Genomic DNA, 18,371 nt, shown 5'->3' with positions numbered 1-18,371 from the left:
ATATATACACATACACAATCACAGTAGGGTGTCCATTTCAGACAAAAACAACACTTTACAATTTACCAAGTTAGAGTTAACTACTGTTACAATGGCCTAATGTGGGGAGGGGAGTTTTAAAACAAGTTATCACACACCTTACACAACTGGAAGGCAGCATCAGTCTACAGTAAGTAAACATATTAAGTCCAGCTCTAGGCAGGATTCCTATGTGCAGGTTTGAACGCCACAGGGAAGGCAAGAACAGCAGCTGGGAAATATTTTATGCCTATTTTTGGTGAATGTGGACAAGAGGGATTTCCAAACAGGTATGCAAATCAGACCCTTGTATCCTGAACAGAATGAAAAACGACCCCAGATAAGTCTGGACTTTTGGGGATAACTACTGTCACCTTAGGCTGCGTTGTTGGAGGTTCAGAGTTTGCAAGTGAAGAATTAATGGTTCAGTAGGGCATAGGAAGAACTCAGCCTGAAGGTGAAGAAGGGTCTCTGCTTCTTATTCCTTGACATTGGAGGATCGTGAGGACTCCACGGATCAGATGAGCAGTTGAGGTGGCATTGCACAGGGGCTGCAGGCATGGAGATACAGGAACTCAGGATTCAGGAGTCAGAAGAACTGTTCTTCTTGATAGAGAGCAGAGCAGCAACGATGTTCAGGACCGCCAAAAGGATGCACTGTGGGTTTCACAACACACAACTGCATGAGAGCCAGGAATAGAAGTCGCCTCTGTGGATGGTGAATACAGATACAGGTCCACCACTCTGCAGAGCTCCAGGTGGACAACCTTGGGGATGCAGGATTAGGACATGGTTTGACCCACGTTCAAAGAAGGGAGGCCATGTGGAAGGTCTCTCCTGTAAAGGTGGAGTGCTTCTCCTTGTGGTTGAAAGCATGGGGAACCTTTGTCCCAAATGCAGTCTTAAAGCACCTTTATTCAGCCCCTTGTGCTTTATATCCTTGGCTCTGGTGGTTGGAGGCAGAATAGCTGCAGATCCTATACACATATATGAAATCCTGAGCTGGGGGAACTGATCCCACCTATCAGGGCACCTGCAACATTCGCACTCTGGGCAGCTTGCCAGTTCTGGACAGCCACCTCACATGCAGTCATGACCTCATAAAAGGTTTGAGATGTGCATTTCAGTCGACTGTAGCCTCTTACTGAACCCAAGCGGGTTCTAAGCACACAAAAGCTACTTCATGGGCAATGGCCAGAGAACGTGAAGTGGACTGCTCATATATGGCCCTATCCTATGCCTACCTGAGAGGAAGACAGCCAAAGGGAGAGTTAACATGATCAGCCACTTTAACCAATGCTATGCACAACAGGCTGCCATGCAGTAAAAAATAAGAGGTGCACAGGAGTACGCTAAAAAGGTGTCCAATAAAGGATTCACTAAGTATCAGGAAAATGCTGATTTAGTCAACAGAAAGGTGAATCGTGTTTCCTATGCATTTCTCTCATTAAGGGCAGTAGTCGTGCTATGTAATTGACATAAACGGGGGACAAATTGCCCCTGCACTGGTAGCCTTAAGGACAAACTGGTGCCCCAGAACAAAATGAGTTAACCGCGACAGTGAGGTTAAAAAATAACCTCTCTCTCATAATCAAACCAGGGTCTCCCATTGAAGTAGATGGGAAAGCTGCCAAACGATACATATTTCCTGTCACTATGCAACACCGATCACTGATATTGGACCCCACTTTTATAAGGGACAACCCTGCTTCATAAATAGGGCACAGCTGCACCACAGCACCTGTGCGAGTTGGAACAGACTACTAATCATCTGAAAACAGGGACAACAGCAATTCACTTGAGGTTTTGTATAGCACCAGATGAAAACAAGAAGGTTCAAAGCTCTGTGGTTCAAATTGAGGGGTGGGGGGGGGGTGAAGGGAGGCATGGGAAAGTATTGGGGCCCAAAAACACACTTTTGGTAAGATCATATGCTATAAAAACACTGTTATGAACGGCGTGTTAAAGCCTCTGGAGGCACACCACTTACATTATGATTAACACCATTTTAACATTAGGAATCCGGGCACATTAGTCCACACACGTAGTGTACTGTCTCTCCCCAACTCTTAATTTTCCCCCAAGTGGATGTAAGTCATAAATAATATGAATACACATTACCAAAGCCGATATGGGCTAAAACACTTTGGCTGGAGTGGAAGGGGGTCATTCATTGTTAAACCCAATAAGAGTAAATCGAGAGCATTGTCAACTACATAATCTTGTGATGAGAGGAAGCTTCAATGATTTTGTAACTCACCCGAATGTAGGCTTGTGCTACTTTCTGTTCCTGCACATTGACGATCTATAAAACCAACCTCCGACTCATTTTTGGGAAACGGAAATGCTGCTGAATATGGTGCAGCTGGATAAAACGGAAACAAGGATTTAGATGCAAACATTAGAAACTCAACATAAACTCAACATTATTCTTTTTCTCTAAACACAAGCAGGCGCTCACATCAATTATTCAGGTAGAATCCCACATGTTCTCCACTTCTCAAATACGGCTTGTGGTGATCAACTTCTTTTAATGCATTCTTAAAAACATTGATGCTATAGCCCACACATAGTTTCTTGTAAATGCAGATTGGTAGTGTGTTAACATATGCACCAAGACAACAAATTAAAATTATAGTGAGCAGCAATATATATATTGTTTTGTTCCTAACCTTTCTCCCAGAGATGTCTTAATGGGAGGGGAAAAGGGCATGAGACCCTGGCCCCATTCTGGGATGGGCCCCACCTAGCTGCCTGATGCAAACAAGCCAGTGCACATTTTTTGTCTGCCCGGTACTCTAAATCCTGCACATTGCTCAATAGGTGATTGCCTGTCCATTGTGTTGGACTCTAGGTGTTTGCTGCCGCATTTTGGTGCATGGGCACCTGCTTCACTAGCGCTTGCTGACTATGACCAGGGGAGGCACTGCTAAATCTGGGTGATATTAACGCCTAGATTGAATCAGTGCTCTCCTAGTTCTCCTAGATGGGGAGGTGGGAAGCTCCTAACTATAATAAAGAGAGATTGGGTACATCGAGACCTGTTCTTGCGGTCACAAGGGAGCAATTGTCCGATCTCCTGGCAGTAAGGGGAAGTCTTGCGGAAGCTGCAGTGCACCCTCTCATAAGGAGCTAGGAGCCACAGTTAAACGACAACACCAGGAGACTGCAGGCTGTGTGCCTTGTTCCAGTTGGAAGGACTATATGCCCCAGAGGTATCCAGAGGCACCAAGTCACTGTGACAACTCCTAGAACAGTGTGGCTGGTAGGGCGACTGGGGGCTCTCAGATTTCGCCCTAAATTGTAGGTGGTGCACTGTCTGGGTAGACCAAATGCCTTCTGGGAAAAGACCCGCTCAACCCAAGTATAACTTAAGAAGAACTAAGGGCATGGCGAAAGACAGGATCTCACCCAGCAAGGAAGTGGTGATGGAGAAACCTAAAAAGAAAGCCAAGAACGCTATTCCAGCAGATCAAGGTATGATCACTCAGTTTTTTCCACAAAATACGCCCCCGGAAAAAAAACCTACCACGATCGAGGATGCAACTGCACCAGGTACAAGCGACATTGGCCCATTGAGTTCATCGAATTACGATGATATCGACAATAATTCATTATTGGAACTATGTCTGAACATCCAAAGAAACATTACCCCACAACCAGGAGTAATGTCAGCTGATAATATTGGAACACAAGAAGACAGGCAGACAAATATACCCTATAGAACGCCCACTCCCAGGGAGGGAATGGGTAGACTTGGCTATGGCTTCTATGGAGGACGTTCCAGATGAGGAAATGGACGGTTCGGGCAATTCCTATCCAGGGGCAGCTGAGATTGCTGAGATTCAGTCTTCAGTAGAATCCTTGCAGTTTGCTCTAAAGATCTTATTACAGATGTCTGGGAGGATACAGGCGAATACTAATGCTCTAACACTGGACAAGAACAGGAGGGAGAAAGCCTGTGAAACAGCTGAATCCAACCTCTCAGAGGCTATACAGTTTGCGGAAGAGATTGAAAATATCGAAGAACAACAGAACGAAGAACAGCAAAATCAGCAATATCAGGATGCAGACTTAAACCAGGAGAGCGAAGAACCATTCTTCCCACGTAAGCAGCGAAGAATGGCTAGAAGGGCCGAAAAGAAAAAAATATCTAATGATATCGCCTCCCCCAGGTCTGACGCTGGACCCGTAGGGTTGCCTTCTAAGAAAGCTAAGAAGAGAGCAGCGAGAGCCAAGAAAAAGAAGATAACGGCAGAGGGGCGGCTGCCGAGCTGGCTGATATCTGACCAAGTGAATATGAACGAACTGCAGGACGAGGCAGAACTCTTAGCGGAGGATAACGCGAGTGAATAATAAAAATAGAGATCGAGCCGCCCTACCGGAGCAGTTATCTCCTGCAACCAAAATAGTGTCATTGGCCGAAGTCAAAGGAGTGACTGACGGAAACCGCATCTGCCTGATAAAGAATCTATATCGCAGTGAGGAACTGAAATGGCTATCATGTTCAGAATTTCTAACGAGACTGAACTGTGTCCCAACAACTGCGGGTCCTCAAATCTGACGATTTTCAATTTGTGGAGCCTCTGAGAGGCCCCAATGTCCAGGTCTCAGCACTGTATTGTAAGTTTGTGTCAACAGCACAATTGATAAGAAACTACAAGGAAGAATTGAAAGCTGTAGACGTGGAGGTGGATGCAGATTTAGATGAAATAGACCTAAGCTGCGTGGTCAGAGAGAAACCTCTTAGTGGGGCCACTGATATGGTCTTTCCAAACAGTGTTAGGTTTTTCCATGTGACCTCCGTGTACAAATAGATTAGGCCCAGCACTGAGATAGGAACACAGTTTGGGAGATTTAACACCTTTTTCCAAAACATGCTTTCTAAAATGTCCCTGATTTTTGTTGGGGGGGCATTTTATATAAGGTCACCACGGGGACAATTGAGAATTTGCCATAATTTTTTGGGATCAGTCTTCCTTGAGTGACAAATGTTTTTATTTTGTTCCTCAGAATGACTTCCTGTGGGATATCTCTACATGCTATGTTTATACAGCTCCCTATGTAGATGAATGAATTCACTCCCGTCGGCCATTCTTTGTCTAAGTACCACACTAATTAATGCTTCCTTCGCGACCAACACTGTGCCAAGTAATCTAAAAGAATCGTGGGTTCTACCACTATTAAAAAAACAAACCCTAGATCCCGCCAACCCAACCAACTACAGGCCGATCACTACGGTGCCTTTCCTTCTCAAAATAATCGACAAAGTAGCATACCTCCAAATACAAACCTACCATGAGGCCAATCACCTCCTAGGTTCCTACCAATCTGGCTTCAGGCCTCAACATGGAACGGAAACAGCACTGATCGACCTTAAGACACAAATTGATGAGCTCAAGGACAAAGGGAAAACTGCCATGCTTCCCCTCCTTGTCCTGTCGCCCCCCTTCGAATTGGTGGACCATGAAGTGCTGTGCAGACACTTGGCCTCGGCTGCCCACTTCTCCAAAGATGCAATTGCCTGGGTCCAATCTTTCTTAAACAACAGAACGATGAGAGTCTTCTCCCCATCGGCATCCGTAGACCCCATCCTAACTACATGCAGCGTTCCACAAGGTTCTTGTGTATCGCCGACCATGTACAATATATTAACCAAGACTCTATCTGACAAATTGGACAGGCAGGGTTTCACCTACACTAACTATGCAGATGGCACCCAGATCCTCATCCCCCTTTCGGGCAATTATGGCGAAGACTTCGCTTTGGTGAAATCAAATCTACCTTCTCATTCAGGCATGGATGGCAACCCATGGCCTCTGCCTGAATGATGATAAAATGGAGATCCTGATCCTGGGATCTGCTGCCAACCTGAAAAAACTAAACAACAATTACTCAATATAGATGGAAACACTATTAAGGTAATGAAAGAAGTAAAAACTCTTGGTTTTTACCTTGACTCCACTCTAACTAGGTAAACTCCCTGGCATCTTCATCTGTCTAGACGTGTAAGCTAATCAGAGCCTGTAGGCCATTTCTCTCTAAGGCTAGCTGTATCATCCTTGCAAATGCACTAATACTCTCTAAATTGGATTACTGCAACGCCCTATATTTAGGTGCTAACAAGTATATCCTAGATAAAATCCAAATCTTACAGAACAACGCGCTAACAACGCGCTAAGAACTGCCCTGAACATACCAAACAAAGAACATGTTTCAGAAATCACACGAGTTGGCTAAAGATAAAAGATATAGGGCCTCATTACGACCCTGGCGCTAAGTGAAAAACAATGGCGGTAAATGGTTACCGCCATCGTTTTCCGCCAGGTCCGATCATGACCCGTGACCGTTAACTACGATGCCATTAGCGGCATCGTAGTTAACGCTACCGCTAACTGCGCTAAGGGTGCGCACACGCGACCGGCCACACCGTACTTAGCGCCATAGCGGAAAGGTACGCAAATGCCGACCCAAGCGGACATGCACCTAACGCCATCACCCAGCTCGTTAAGTACCTTACCGCCATGGTGCTAATTACGCCATCGCGAACCAACCGTAAAGGGCCATGTAAAGTGAATGCAGCTGCCACAGGTGCACAGAAACAGCACCGGTGAAGGCAATACAGACTCAGGAAGTACAAAAAGAGCACACCCCACCCCTTCCCACACCCAGTCACACTCCACAATGATACCAATACGACTAGCAATGTTGGGGCTGGAGGACCTGATAGCAATGCATGTGCTACAACAGCAACAACAACAACAGGCAGCACAGAGGAGACGCAGGAGGAGAAGGGGGGCAAGGCAGGCCCAGCAAGCCCCACCAGCACAGCCAGTGCCACCACGCAGGCAGCCCCCAATCCCATGCATCAGAGCCAATCCATTCAACCTCACTGCAGAGCAGATCCACACCCTGTACCGTTTGGACCGGGACACCATCACCGCCATCGTAGACATGATACACAACGACATCGTCAGCATGATAGAAACTCCAACCGCCACCCCCCCCCCTACTGAAGGTAGTGTCTGTACTCCACTTCCTGGCCACAGGCACCTACCAGCACACAGTGGGGCACTTGCATGGCATTTCACAACCATTATTCTCACGAACACTCATCCAAGTGCTCGATGCCCTCCTCAAGCACACAGACGACCACATCTCATTACCACGGACTGCCCAGGACATTGCAAACACCAAAGTGGGTTTCCAGGCACTAGCCGGCATACCCGGTTGCATTGGTGCCATCGACTGCACCCATGTGGAATTGGTGGTTCCACGTGCCATGGAGGTACCGTACCACAACCGGAAACAGTTCCACTCAATCAACGTGCAAATGGTCTGTGACTCCAACAAGATCATCACACATTGTTGTGCCCGATTCCCCCGATCAACCCATGATTCTATGGTCCTGAGGAACCCCACAATACCACACTACATGGAGCGACATGCAGGCCCAAGATCCTGGCTACTCGGTGAGTCCAATGTCATGGAAGTGGGCAGGTGAATGACGTACTGATGCATACTCCACCTGGCTGAAAGGGGGGGGGGGATGATGCATACTCCACCTGGCTGATAGGGGGGGGGGGAATGATGCATACTCCACCTGGCTGTGAGTAACACAGAGAACGGAGACAGAGGATGGGCACTCACAATGCACTCAACCCCTCTGCATACATTGGGTGATGGCATGCAAAACAGGCCATGGGAGCCATGAGCATATACTGGTTGCATTGTGTGAATCAATTAGTGCATGTAGAAGTGAGCCAAAGTAACAGTTGGATGCAAGCCATGGTGGCACATCATGTTCTTGATCAGACGACATGACTGACACATACATTCTCGCCTACATACAGGTGATGCAGGCTATCCCCTGAAGAGGTGGCTCCTTACACCAGTCCGGAACCCACAGAACCAGCACGAGGAGGACTTCAACCGTGCACATACACGTACTCGTGTGGTCATAGAGCAGACATTCGGCCTATTGAAGGCACGGTTCCGAAGCCTCAGCAGGTCTGGTGGGACACTCCTGTACCACCATGAGAAGGTGGCAAAGATCGTCATGGCATGTGTCATGCTACACAATATGTGTGTCAGACGGAATGTGCCCCTGCCCCCTGACGCAGAACTGCAACCACCTGACGATGAGGATGAGGAGGGCGCAGATGGGGCGGCACCCCATGGAGGAGGCGACGCATAGGAGGGGCGTGCAATTCGCCAAAGTATCATCGACCACTGCTTCTAGCACACACGGCTGGTGTGAATCACATGGAGACTGCACTTGGGGCACTGTGTGTCTCTGGGACATGCACACTGTGGACTGTACACCAATAAAGCACACATATGCAATGAAAATGTCCACACATTTCATTTTGGGAAAGAAAAAAGTGTATTTAAACTATGAAACGTCGTGACACACCCCTTCCACCCTCCCCCCTGCACACCCCAACACACCCCCTAACCCCTCCCCCCTGCACACCCCAACACACCCCCTCCCCCCTGCCCCCTGCACACCCCAACACACACCCTCCCCCCTGCACACCCCAACACACCCCCTCCCCCCTTCCCCCTGCACACCCCATGTAGGTGTCAACAGATGCCTGTGACAGTGGCCACAGGCTGTTACAAGCCCCCTCACCCGGCCCCCGGGGCACCCCTGGCTGTGGAGCGCAGGTTACGTCCGGAACGTCGGACGGGGCTGCTCTGTGCAGAACTGGCAGTGGAGGATGTCCCTGCCTGCCCCCGTGCATGCACGTCCTGTAGGGTGTGGGTGAACTCAGTGAGCGCACAACGCAAGCCGGCAAGTTCAGCACAGATGTCCCTGGACATGGCCTGCATGGCATCCCTCAGGGTGGCAGTGCTCTGCGCTACTTCGGCCCTTAGGGTCTCCGTGGCCTGTTCAATGGTTGCCCTAGCCCCCACACATTCCGCGGCATGCTCAGCCAGCATCATGGACAGTTGTTGCTGCCGTTCTGTGATGTCCTCGAGGGACTGCTGCCCCTGCTGGCCCATGGCCAGTGCTGGTGGTGTGATGGAGGGGCTGCTCCCCTCCTGTGGACTGAGGACTGGGCATGGGGTAGAAGGCCACTCCTCTACCTCTGTGTGCCCCTGTATGTGATCCTCATGGGGGCTGGCGTCTGACAAACAGGGGGAATGTAGTAGGTCAGTGGGGATTCTGACTTCGTGCTCCTCAATGTCTGAGTCTGAACATGCAGCTATTGGAGCTGTCTCACCCATGTTGCTGCTGGCCGCTGACCCGGTGCCTTCTGTGGCAGGCAATGTTGGTAGAGGTGGAGCAGCTGCTGCTGGCCTGCTGACTACAGGGGTGCTTGCCGGTTGGACGTCCGGTATTCTTGCAGTGGGTCCTGCTTGTTGTGGGGTCTGCCTCACTGCAGCTGAGGTTGAAGGTGCGGGGACGGTATTATTGGCCTTCTTGGCTCTCTTCGTCGCAGGGGTGTCCTGGTCCTCGGGGTGTGAATCTGTGCCTGTGGTGGAGCAAAGGAGGGAGGGCGTTATTGATGGGTCTGCGGATTTTGGAATGACAATGATAGACATTATTCTGGTCAGTAGATGAGGCAGATTTCAGGCAGGGCCATGCAGGTTGTCTCCTTTTAGTGTGGAATGTGGATGCAGGTATGCGGGTGCCAGCAGTGTATACAGGGTGGTGCTCGCATGTGGCTATGGGCAGTGTGGAAATGTGTTGCATTTACACTCTAGGGCAACCTTGTGCTACACATGAATGGACTGCAGTGACTATGGCATGTCTTGTTTGAGGCACCTACCTTCATTGCCTGATGTCGGAGCTCCCCTTTCCATCCCTCCGACGCCTTCAATGGCTTCCATGCCAATCGTGGTTGCACAAATCTCCTCCCACGGTTGGAGTTTTAGTGGGGTTTCCGACCCTCCACCGGTACCCAGGGCAACGTTGCGGTTCGCAGAGATGACGGCTCTGACCCGTATGCGAAGGTCGTCCCAGCGCTTCCTGGACTGCTGTGGGGTGCGGGGTACGGTCCCCACCACGCTGACGCGCTCGGCCACCAGGGCCCAGATGGCCTTCTTTTTCCCTATCGCTGTCCTGGTCATTTCCGGGGAGAAAACGACAGCTGCGTTGTCTTGCAGGGTCTCCGCAAGCATGAAGAGTTCCTCCCGGCTGAATCTTTCCTGGCACTGGCGGTCACATGCCTTCTTAACAGCTTTAGGCATTTTTGGGTAGTTGGATGGGTGGGTGATTGGTTGGGGCAGGTGTCAGGGTTGGATCTGGTGTTGTTCGGTAGGATGGCAATGGATTGTGTTTTTAAAGATGGCCGACGTGCTGTTTCCCATTCCGACGCGATGACGCTATTTCCGGTTCTGCTTTTACGGCCACTGCTAATTACGGTGGCCGCTAATTACGGTGGCCGCTACTTACGGTGGCGGAAGTGCACCTTGCTCGCTTTACGATGCCGGTAGGGGCCTTTTCCGCCATGACGTTAATTGCTTTACCGCCATGGCGTAATGCTCGTGCGCGATGGGTCGTAATGTGGCGCTCTTTACGCCATCGGCCCACGGCGTAAACGCTCATTACGCCATGGCGGTAATGACGGAAGATTACCGCCTGGGTTGTAATGAGGCCCATAGTCCTTCTCAAAACTGTGTCTCTCACCTTCAAGTGCCTAAACAATGCAGAACCCCCATACTTAACAGAGAGAATTGTTAGCAAAAACCCCTCCCGTCCTTCTAGAACAAGCAACGCCTACTGTCTGAACATACCCAGATTCAAGCTAAAAAAATCTGGAGGAACTAGCTTTCCAGTGAAAGCTGCCCAGTCTTGGAATGCATTACCGTTTACCCTTAGAGAGAACCAATCCTTCCTTAGCTTCAGACGCAATACCTTGAACTGGCTGCGCTCTAACGTCATTTGTCCTATCCTCTCAGCCGCACACAGATCTATATTAATCTCTCTCTCCTGAAATGCACTGCCTGAACCTAACTACTGCTCTCAGTCCTGCCTCCCACTATTTACTTGACTCCTGCCACCAAATATGTATCATTGATGTTTACTTGTGCACTATTCCTTGTTTTGCCTTGTAACGGTATGCTACCTGCCTAATGTAAAGCATTCCCGTTTACGTTGTACAATTCTTTGTCTACCTTGTATCTATATGCAATTTGCCTGACTATGTAACTTAAGCTTCAAGTATCCTTTTGTATTCGCTGCACGCAGTTACCTCCAGGTTTGGTGCGCCTTACAAATTCAATAAACAAACAAACAAACAAACACTTTTTTGCTCGATTTCCTCCCCTTTGCTGAATGTAGGATCAGAAGCCTTGATTTATCTACATGAACTTTTAGACCATTATTTTGTGCGTAGGTGTTTGGTCATTAGGCGTTGCATTGTAAAGCTTCTAAAGGGGTGTTTATTCAGTTAAATAATTTCCAAATGTCTCCCATTTGCTTGTTTGAGATTTTCTTCAGCATTTGCTCCGTGTCTTTCTGCAACATTTTGTATTTGTGTGCCTTAACCCAGTTTTTATATTGTCGTTTTCTGGTTTTAAACAGGGCAGCACTTGTAGGGTGATTCCCAGATTTTAACTTCTTTTGATCTCATCTCATTTGTCTCCTCTCCACTACTAGTTCTGTATCATAGCAATGTTTGTGTGGAAAAGCAGATTTTGATCCTTCTCTTCGCTTTTCTTCAAAGGCCATCAGAAGTTTTGGATAATACAAGACATTACAGTCATTCCACTTCTTGTTTATTATAAGATCTTTAAACTTCTTCGTCAGCCTCAATATTTTTGTAGCGTTCAACCAGGCAGGGGTATGTTGCTACTGGAGGTTGGGCCCATTAATGCATGTAAGCTTGACCATGTTGTGGTCACTGAGTTTTGATGGTATTACCTCAAGTGTAGACACCCAAGGATGTAAGTTTCCCGACACATAAAAGTAATCTAGAATCTTATCTGAGTCACTGGAGAGTCACCCCTAGTTTGGCCATTTAACAAATGAAGACCTCGCAGCTCGGTCTCCTCTGCCTATCGTGAGCCTTTTTTTCTGCATCTGTCAAGTATTCCTTTCCATCGAGACAGAAGCTATCATTACCCTTCAAGCAGAACATGTTGAAGTCATCATTATGATAATTATTGGGTCATCTAAGCTTTCCACAAGCATGTCCACCAGCTCCATTATCCCCGTTATGAAAGGAGAATCAACAATTCCTGCAGAGTTCCAGTAAACGTTGCATATGATCAGCCACTCCCATTTGATTGTCCTTAGCCCAGAACACTTTATCTGTGTCACTTGAGTGTAGGGATTTTGAATCCATGTTTTAATGACGTCAAACACTTCCCTGTTTTTTATCAGTGTTAATAACCCTGATGCTTGTCTTCCCTTAGTGCCCTTCAGACCCTCACTGGGATGTTCTTAACCAAGTCTCCTGTAGGCAAATGATCGCAAAGCCATCCCAGATCGACTCTTCCTTACTGAACAAGTGCCCAAAACACCTAGTATTCCAGCTACCTATAACCCACTTGCTCAGTAATTGCTGGTGGCATAATTAGGCTCCTCTCTTTTTGATGACAACAGCTTCAGCCAACCATTTCCAAGATTCTTTCTGATCCATGTCCAGATCATTGTCCTGGTGTAGGATTACTTCCCTTTCTGCCGCTCTGGAATTTCCCACCGTAATACGGAGATGAGACTTATCCTCATTCCCCCCACAATCCATTCTTTACCTATTTGTGTGTGTTTCTTGGGCTTTTTCAAGTTTTAGGGCTGTTTTATGTTTCCTCTAGTTGTTAATATTCATCACATCATGACCCAAATTATTTGTATCCTTAACTCTAGGTTTTTTGACAAGGTGAACCCCAAAATTGAGATGGGCGCAGCTTCCTCCAAAATTGCATCCTTGGTTAGGGCATCTTCCAGACTGACCACAACTTTGTCCAGTCTCTCCTCAAGAGGGAATTCCACCCTTGCACTGTTGTTTGTCATGATCAAACTCAATCTTGGTATACGCTGCAACATTCTTAGGATGTTTCCTCTGTTCAAAATCAGGCCATTGTTTATGTGGAAGATCCTTTCCAAAGTAACGCTTGGATCCCAATCTGCCTTTTTCTTGTAGCTTTCTCTGTTACTATTTTTTTCTAGAACCCTTGGTTTCTCCGATGATCTGTAAAGCCTATCTGTCGCTGGAATCCCGAAGGAGGAGGGACTGAGTCAAAGACCTCTCCTCAATTATCAGGGTGCTAGGCAGGCGTTTCTTGGATATTAGTGGCAAGAGTTTTTGCTCCAATGTTTTGAACTCTGGGAATGACGTCTCCTTATTTTGTTCATGGAATTCAACCTCAGCGTTCACTATCGGGTTTCTCTGGGCATCCCCCTGGTCATCACACATTGTTTGTTTGACTGCTTCCCGGTCGTCTTCCATTTCCTCTTCATAAGAATATGTTGAAAGATCCAGCAGCTGTTCGTAAGCTTTTGCATGCTCTTTCCTCAATCAAAGTGTCCTCATCTGTTAACTGTAAGGTCATTGTCTTTTTTCCCTCACTCTCCTCTGGTTTTTTTTTTAAGTTTTCCCAGGATTGGGCCTTTTATTTGCCTCAAGGTTATTGGTATACTAAGGTTCTTCATTGATTATCAGGAGTCGTTGGATTTTATTTTTAAATTGTTTTGATCTCCCTTTTGTTTCACCTTTTGGTGAGGCAAGTTTTCCCCCATGTTGTTTTTTGGCTTTTCTGACCTTGAGAGCAAAGGGTATTTAACAGTGGTTTTAACCAGTAGGGTATCCAGGGTGAAACTCTCACCCAGCTTTTGTGCTCACCTGCCTTCCACGACCAACTCCTGTTCTTCTGATGCATCCTGTTCTTCAGGATTCCTACGGATCGTGTTAAATCCAACTTCATCCTTAGCTAGAACAATAATCGTTTTTTTCAATTTGAGTGGCTTCATGTAAGACATCTGGGGGCTTGTTTCTCATATCACTGACCATCTTAAACTGTGTCCAGCTCTCTTGATCCAGGGAACTGTAATCCTGATTTATCCAATGTCTCCTCTGGGGAAATACTCCTGCTTGCCCTCAGTGCTTGAGTCACCTCTCACTCTTGATTGACGTCTTAGCCTTTTTTCTTCAATAATATCGTCCAAGATCTTATGTAGTATGTTTGTGGTCTCCTCCCTGTTTTTATCCAATTTACCTTGAACTGCAGTTACAAAGTCTTCTACAAAAACCATGTATGAGTGGAGCATAGCTGTCAGGGTGGTTTGGTCTTTTAATTGATCGTTGATTTTCTCATATAATTTTATGAACGGAGCCATGACTATTGACAAGGCTGCCACGGTACTGGCATTTATAGCAGACCCGTTGGCATCTATTTTGTCCTGTCCACCAGAATCCTTCAAGTCGACCTGCTTCCCAGTGTCTGTGCTTGAATCAGGAGAGTGCACTAAAAAAGGCACGTCAAGTGAACCTTCATTTGCTGTCCCAATCCGACGCTGCTTTCTCTCGTCTGTTCCTCCCTGGGTTTGTGGTGCTTTGGACGAGTTGGCGTCTTTTAGGTTTCGTTGAGCGTAAAGGCCTTGGGCATACTCACTAATTGCTCAGTGGTTTTTTGTTGATTATTCTCCTGCATAACCGACTCCAATGAGCCTATATGCATCACTGGTGGAACCAACTTGTTTTTTAAACTGACGGGCTGATTCTCCCCAAGTTCTTCCAATGGGGTATGAATTGTCATGGTTCCTCGGCTAGTGACCTTATAGAGAGGGTAAGCGTGAGATTTAACGTTACTTTCACCCAAACTCTGTTTCAACTGGTTCCAACTTGCCAGCAGAGCTGCATCCTCTACTTTCTCAATTCATAATAATTTCGAGGATGTTGCTGTTATGGGGGCCTTTATATCCTTCAATCTTGAATTATTATAATGGAATCTTTGCATGCCCCAATTATTGCTAAACTCAATGGTTTCCAATGCATTGTTCCTTTAGAGGGGGCAGATTTTGTAAGGTGCAAGTGCCCACACTTTGCTGCCACCCGATGGCTTTACAGAGGATTCAGGCGGGGGCTCAATCTTTCTTATAACCGCTCCAATCATTCTTTAGGGTATGGGTTAGACCTGCTGTTCTTGATCTTTCATCTAGGCAATTAGATATGTCTCCAATTCAGCCAGATGCAACAAGTTTGTCGTGGCAACTGCACTATCAGTTTCGTCAGTTTCCAGTGGTTGATACACAGAGGCGTGCTCCAATGAGTTTTCTGATGAAACGTTCAACTCAGTTAGTCTTGTCAGCCTCTGTAAATCCCTGGTTGTTTTGCAGAAGTGTCCCTTCAGGGGCTTCCCTGCAGGATCCTCCCAACTCTCCCTCTCGCTTCGGGCTATGGACCCAAATGCCACTTGATCTTGAGAGTCATCAAGCCCCCGTGATTGTACCAACGGTGGGGGTAGAGGGGATTGGCGATTGAGATCCCCAGATTTTTCAAAGTACGAGGCAGTTGAGGCTGCGACCAAAACTTCAGCAACAAGTGCAGCTGGAGGTCGTGTGAGCTATGCGTGAAAAGCTCATACTGTGCTGTTCCTCACATCCATTTTTTCGACTCACAAGTTCATTCAGTTTGTTCAAAGCACTCACCTCACAGGCACCAGGTGAGGTCCTCAATTCAGACCTCTACAGGTGCTGCAGGTTCTCAGGTGCATCTTCCATCGTCGTCTGTCCGTGGCATACACTTTGCCTCTCTGTGCTGTGACAAACTGCAAACAACTGCTTTCACTCCACTTCGCTCCGCAGGTGAACAGAGTATATGTAGACTCCTCCTCAGTGGGATAAACAGCAAAGGCAGATTTGCTGAGTCTTCCACCACTAACGCTGCAGACAACTGCTTTCACTCTGCTTCGCTCCGCGGGTGGTCAGAATATATGTAGACTCCTCCTCAGTGGGATAAAAAGCAAAAGTAGACTTGCTGGGCCTTCCACCACCAACACCATAGTTAGAAAATTGGCAAATGGTGCACAGAAAAGAGGAACTGAGGTGACACTACATATACTGGCCCTGATTTCTTGCTTGGCATCTTGGCAGCAAGAGCACAGGTTGGGCTTAGGCTAGCTCCAGGCCTGAATCTTGGATAAAAGAAAGGCTCCTGCAGCTATGTGACAGCATTGGAACCGAGACTTCTATGAAGAAGAGTAGCCAACTGACAACCCGAGGATGACTCCAGCATCTAACCATTATCGATCCCACAAGACTATTGTAGGTGCTTCAACTCTTGGACTGGTGGGAACAACCAGTCTCGACCCCTGCTTGAGGATCCATGCCTTGGAAACCTGCTGAAGTGTCCCCTTTCTTCATATGGGGGTCTTCTACAAGAAGTTGCCTGAAAACGTCTGCTACCCTGCCTGATCCCACGAGACTATTGTATGTGCTTCAACTCTTGGACTGGTGGGAACAACCAGTCTCGAACCCTGCTTGAGGATCCATGCCTTGGAAACCTGCCGAAGTGTCCCCTTTCTTCATTTGGGGGTCTTCTTCAAGAAGTTGCCTGAAACCGTCTTGTGAGAACCTCCAACCAGTTCCCGACCAGAAAAAAGTGAACTCTGCATCCGTGACCCATGGGCTTCCATCACCCGAACCAAGGGCAGAAGATTGTAGTCCCAGTGAATTCCGGAAGACTTGCAGTGTCACATGCAAGAATCAGAGTAAGGGGGTAAATGAACATACCCATTTCTGTCCTTCGCTGTCTGCTATATTGTAACTTTGGGTTTAGAGCTCTTGTCCTTAAACTCCCTCTGTCTTGACCTTTGGTCGTCAAACCTGGGCTAGGGATCCTTTCCAAGCACTTACCTTGGGAATAGGATACTGAGGGGTACTTTTCTGACTTGAAATAAATAGGTACCTTACTTTATTTTCTTCAAAGCACCACAACAGCCCTCTGCATCAGTTCTGAAATTCCTTCCCTCAAGAAACCACAGTTGGAACTTGTAATGTTTGGGCGCAAGGCCCCAGACATCTTGGGGCTACACTTCATAAGACAGAGGGTAGTGGGTTTGCACTTATTCCAACTAATCTGTTTGTCCAGCATCTGATTACTCACCTGTTGAATACTGGTATTTAATACATATGCAATCTGATCACATTAACTACCTGTAATATTTTTATGCTTAGGTTCAGAAAGGCCTAATAAATAATTCTTATATACTTACTAACTTAATTATTATTGTTGTTCTATGTGGACTCATTGCAGCCTTAGACCACTCAAACGTTTCCTGAAACTAGGCCTTGACTGCTCTTCTACTCAACCTTCATTGGGTTTCGGCTAACCGCTCAGTGTCTACCCTGATTACCATAAATAGAGATTCTTGGTTCCCTTAATCTTTTTTGTTTGGGGAGAGGCCCCAGGTGTGTCTGTACAACGGGCGCCAAAATCCCTTAAAGTGGCCCTGCATTCGCCAAATCAGAATCTCTCTGCTATATTCGACCCCCATGGGCTGATTTTAGAAATCCATTTTAACAGTTTAACTAATTATAGTGTACTTTATTTTGAATAATAGTGACAATTGATACACTGCACAGTAAAAAGTCACTTTTTGCAACTCGTGGTATGACTCCGATCTGGCTGCCCATAAACGCAAGTGCAGAGCAGCAGAACGGAAATGGAGATCCTCAGATCTACCCTCTGGCAAACTGGCCTGCAGCCTTCTTCAAAGAAAATACTGACTCCTCATAAGATCCAAAAAGAGAGTCCATATTCAAGCCTGCATCTCAGCGGAATCTAACAACACGGCCAAACTCTTCAAAGGCTGCAAGGAACTGGCCAACCCTACTGTAGCGATATTTTCCACTGCACCCATCTAGGCCCTTTGCTCGTGCCTGGCGGCTCACTTCACCGACAAAACACAGGACATTCTGACCACTCTCGCCTCTGCATCCATTCTTGCAACTACATCTCTTGGGCTCCCTTCAGCCACCCTCTGCCCTCCCCATACTTTTTCCTCCCGCTCTCCAGTCACACCTGAGGTGGTCTCTAAACACATCTAGTCTATGAAAGCCTCTTCCAAACTGGTGGCCCCCTGCGCTTACAAAACCATCAAGAACAACACTGACACTCTCGTTCCAGCCCTGGCAGACCTCTGTAATCTCTCCTTCACCACCAGAATTTTCCCCAGTTCTCTCAAGCACTCTCTTGTGCACCCTGAGCTCAAAAGAACATCCGCCGACCCTTCCATTCCGGCAAACTACTGACCGATCTGTATCACTCCCTTCATGGGAAAACTCCTGGAGAATTTGGCTATCTCTCAGCTTATCCTCCACACAGAATCTGTTGGTTGTCTCTATGACCATCAGTCTGGCTTCAGAGCATCCAGAGGCACGGAAACTGCTCTTCTGAACA

General features: G+C 47.3%; 1 protein-coding gene across 5 annotated transcripts in view; it reads right to left on the bottom strand.

Annotated features, from left to right (window-relative positions):
- LOC138567511 (uncharacterized) overlaps nt 1-18,371 on the bottom strand; it is a 530,120-nt gene that overhangs the window by 186,090 nt on the left and 325,659 nt on the right. For all 5 annotated transcript variants that reach the window (XM_069645777.1, XM_069645778.1, XM_069645779.1 and 2 more), the window contains exon 8: nt 2,279-2,383. In XM_069645777.1, the coding sequence (XP_069501878.1) occupies nt 2,279-2,383 (105 nt within the window). The remainder of the gene's footprint in view (nt 1-2,278; nt 2,384-18,371) is intronic.

The sequence above is a fragment of the Ambystoma mexicanum genome, chromosome 2p, assembly GCF_040938575.1.
Source record: "Ambystoma mexicanum isolate Mex_15411 chromosome 2p, UKY_AmexF1_1, whole genome shotgun sequence".
NCBI classification, from domain to species: Eukaryota; Metazoa; Chordata; class Amphibia; order Caudata; family Ambystomatidae; genus Ambystoma; species Ambystoma mexicanum.
The sequence above is the reverse complement of the archived record's forward strand: the minus strand, read 5'-3'. Positions and strand labels throughout refer to the sequence as shown.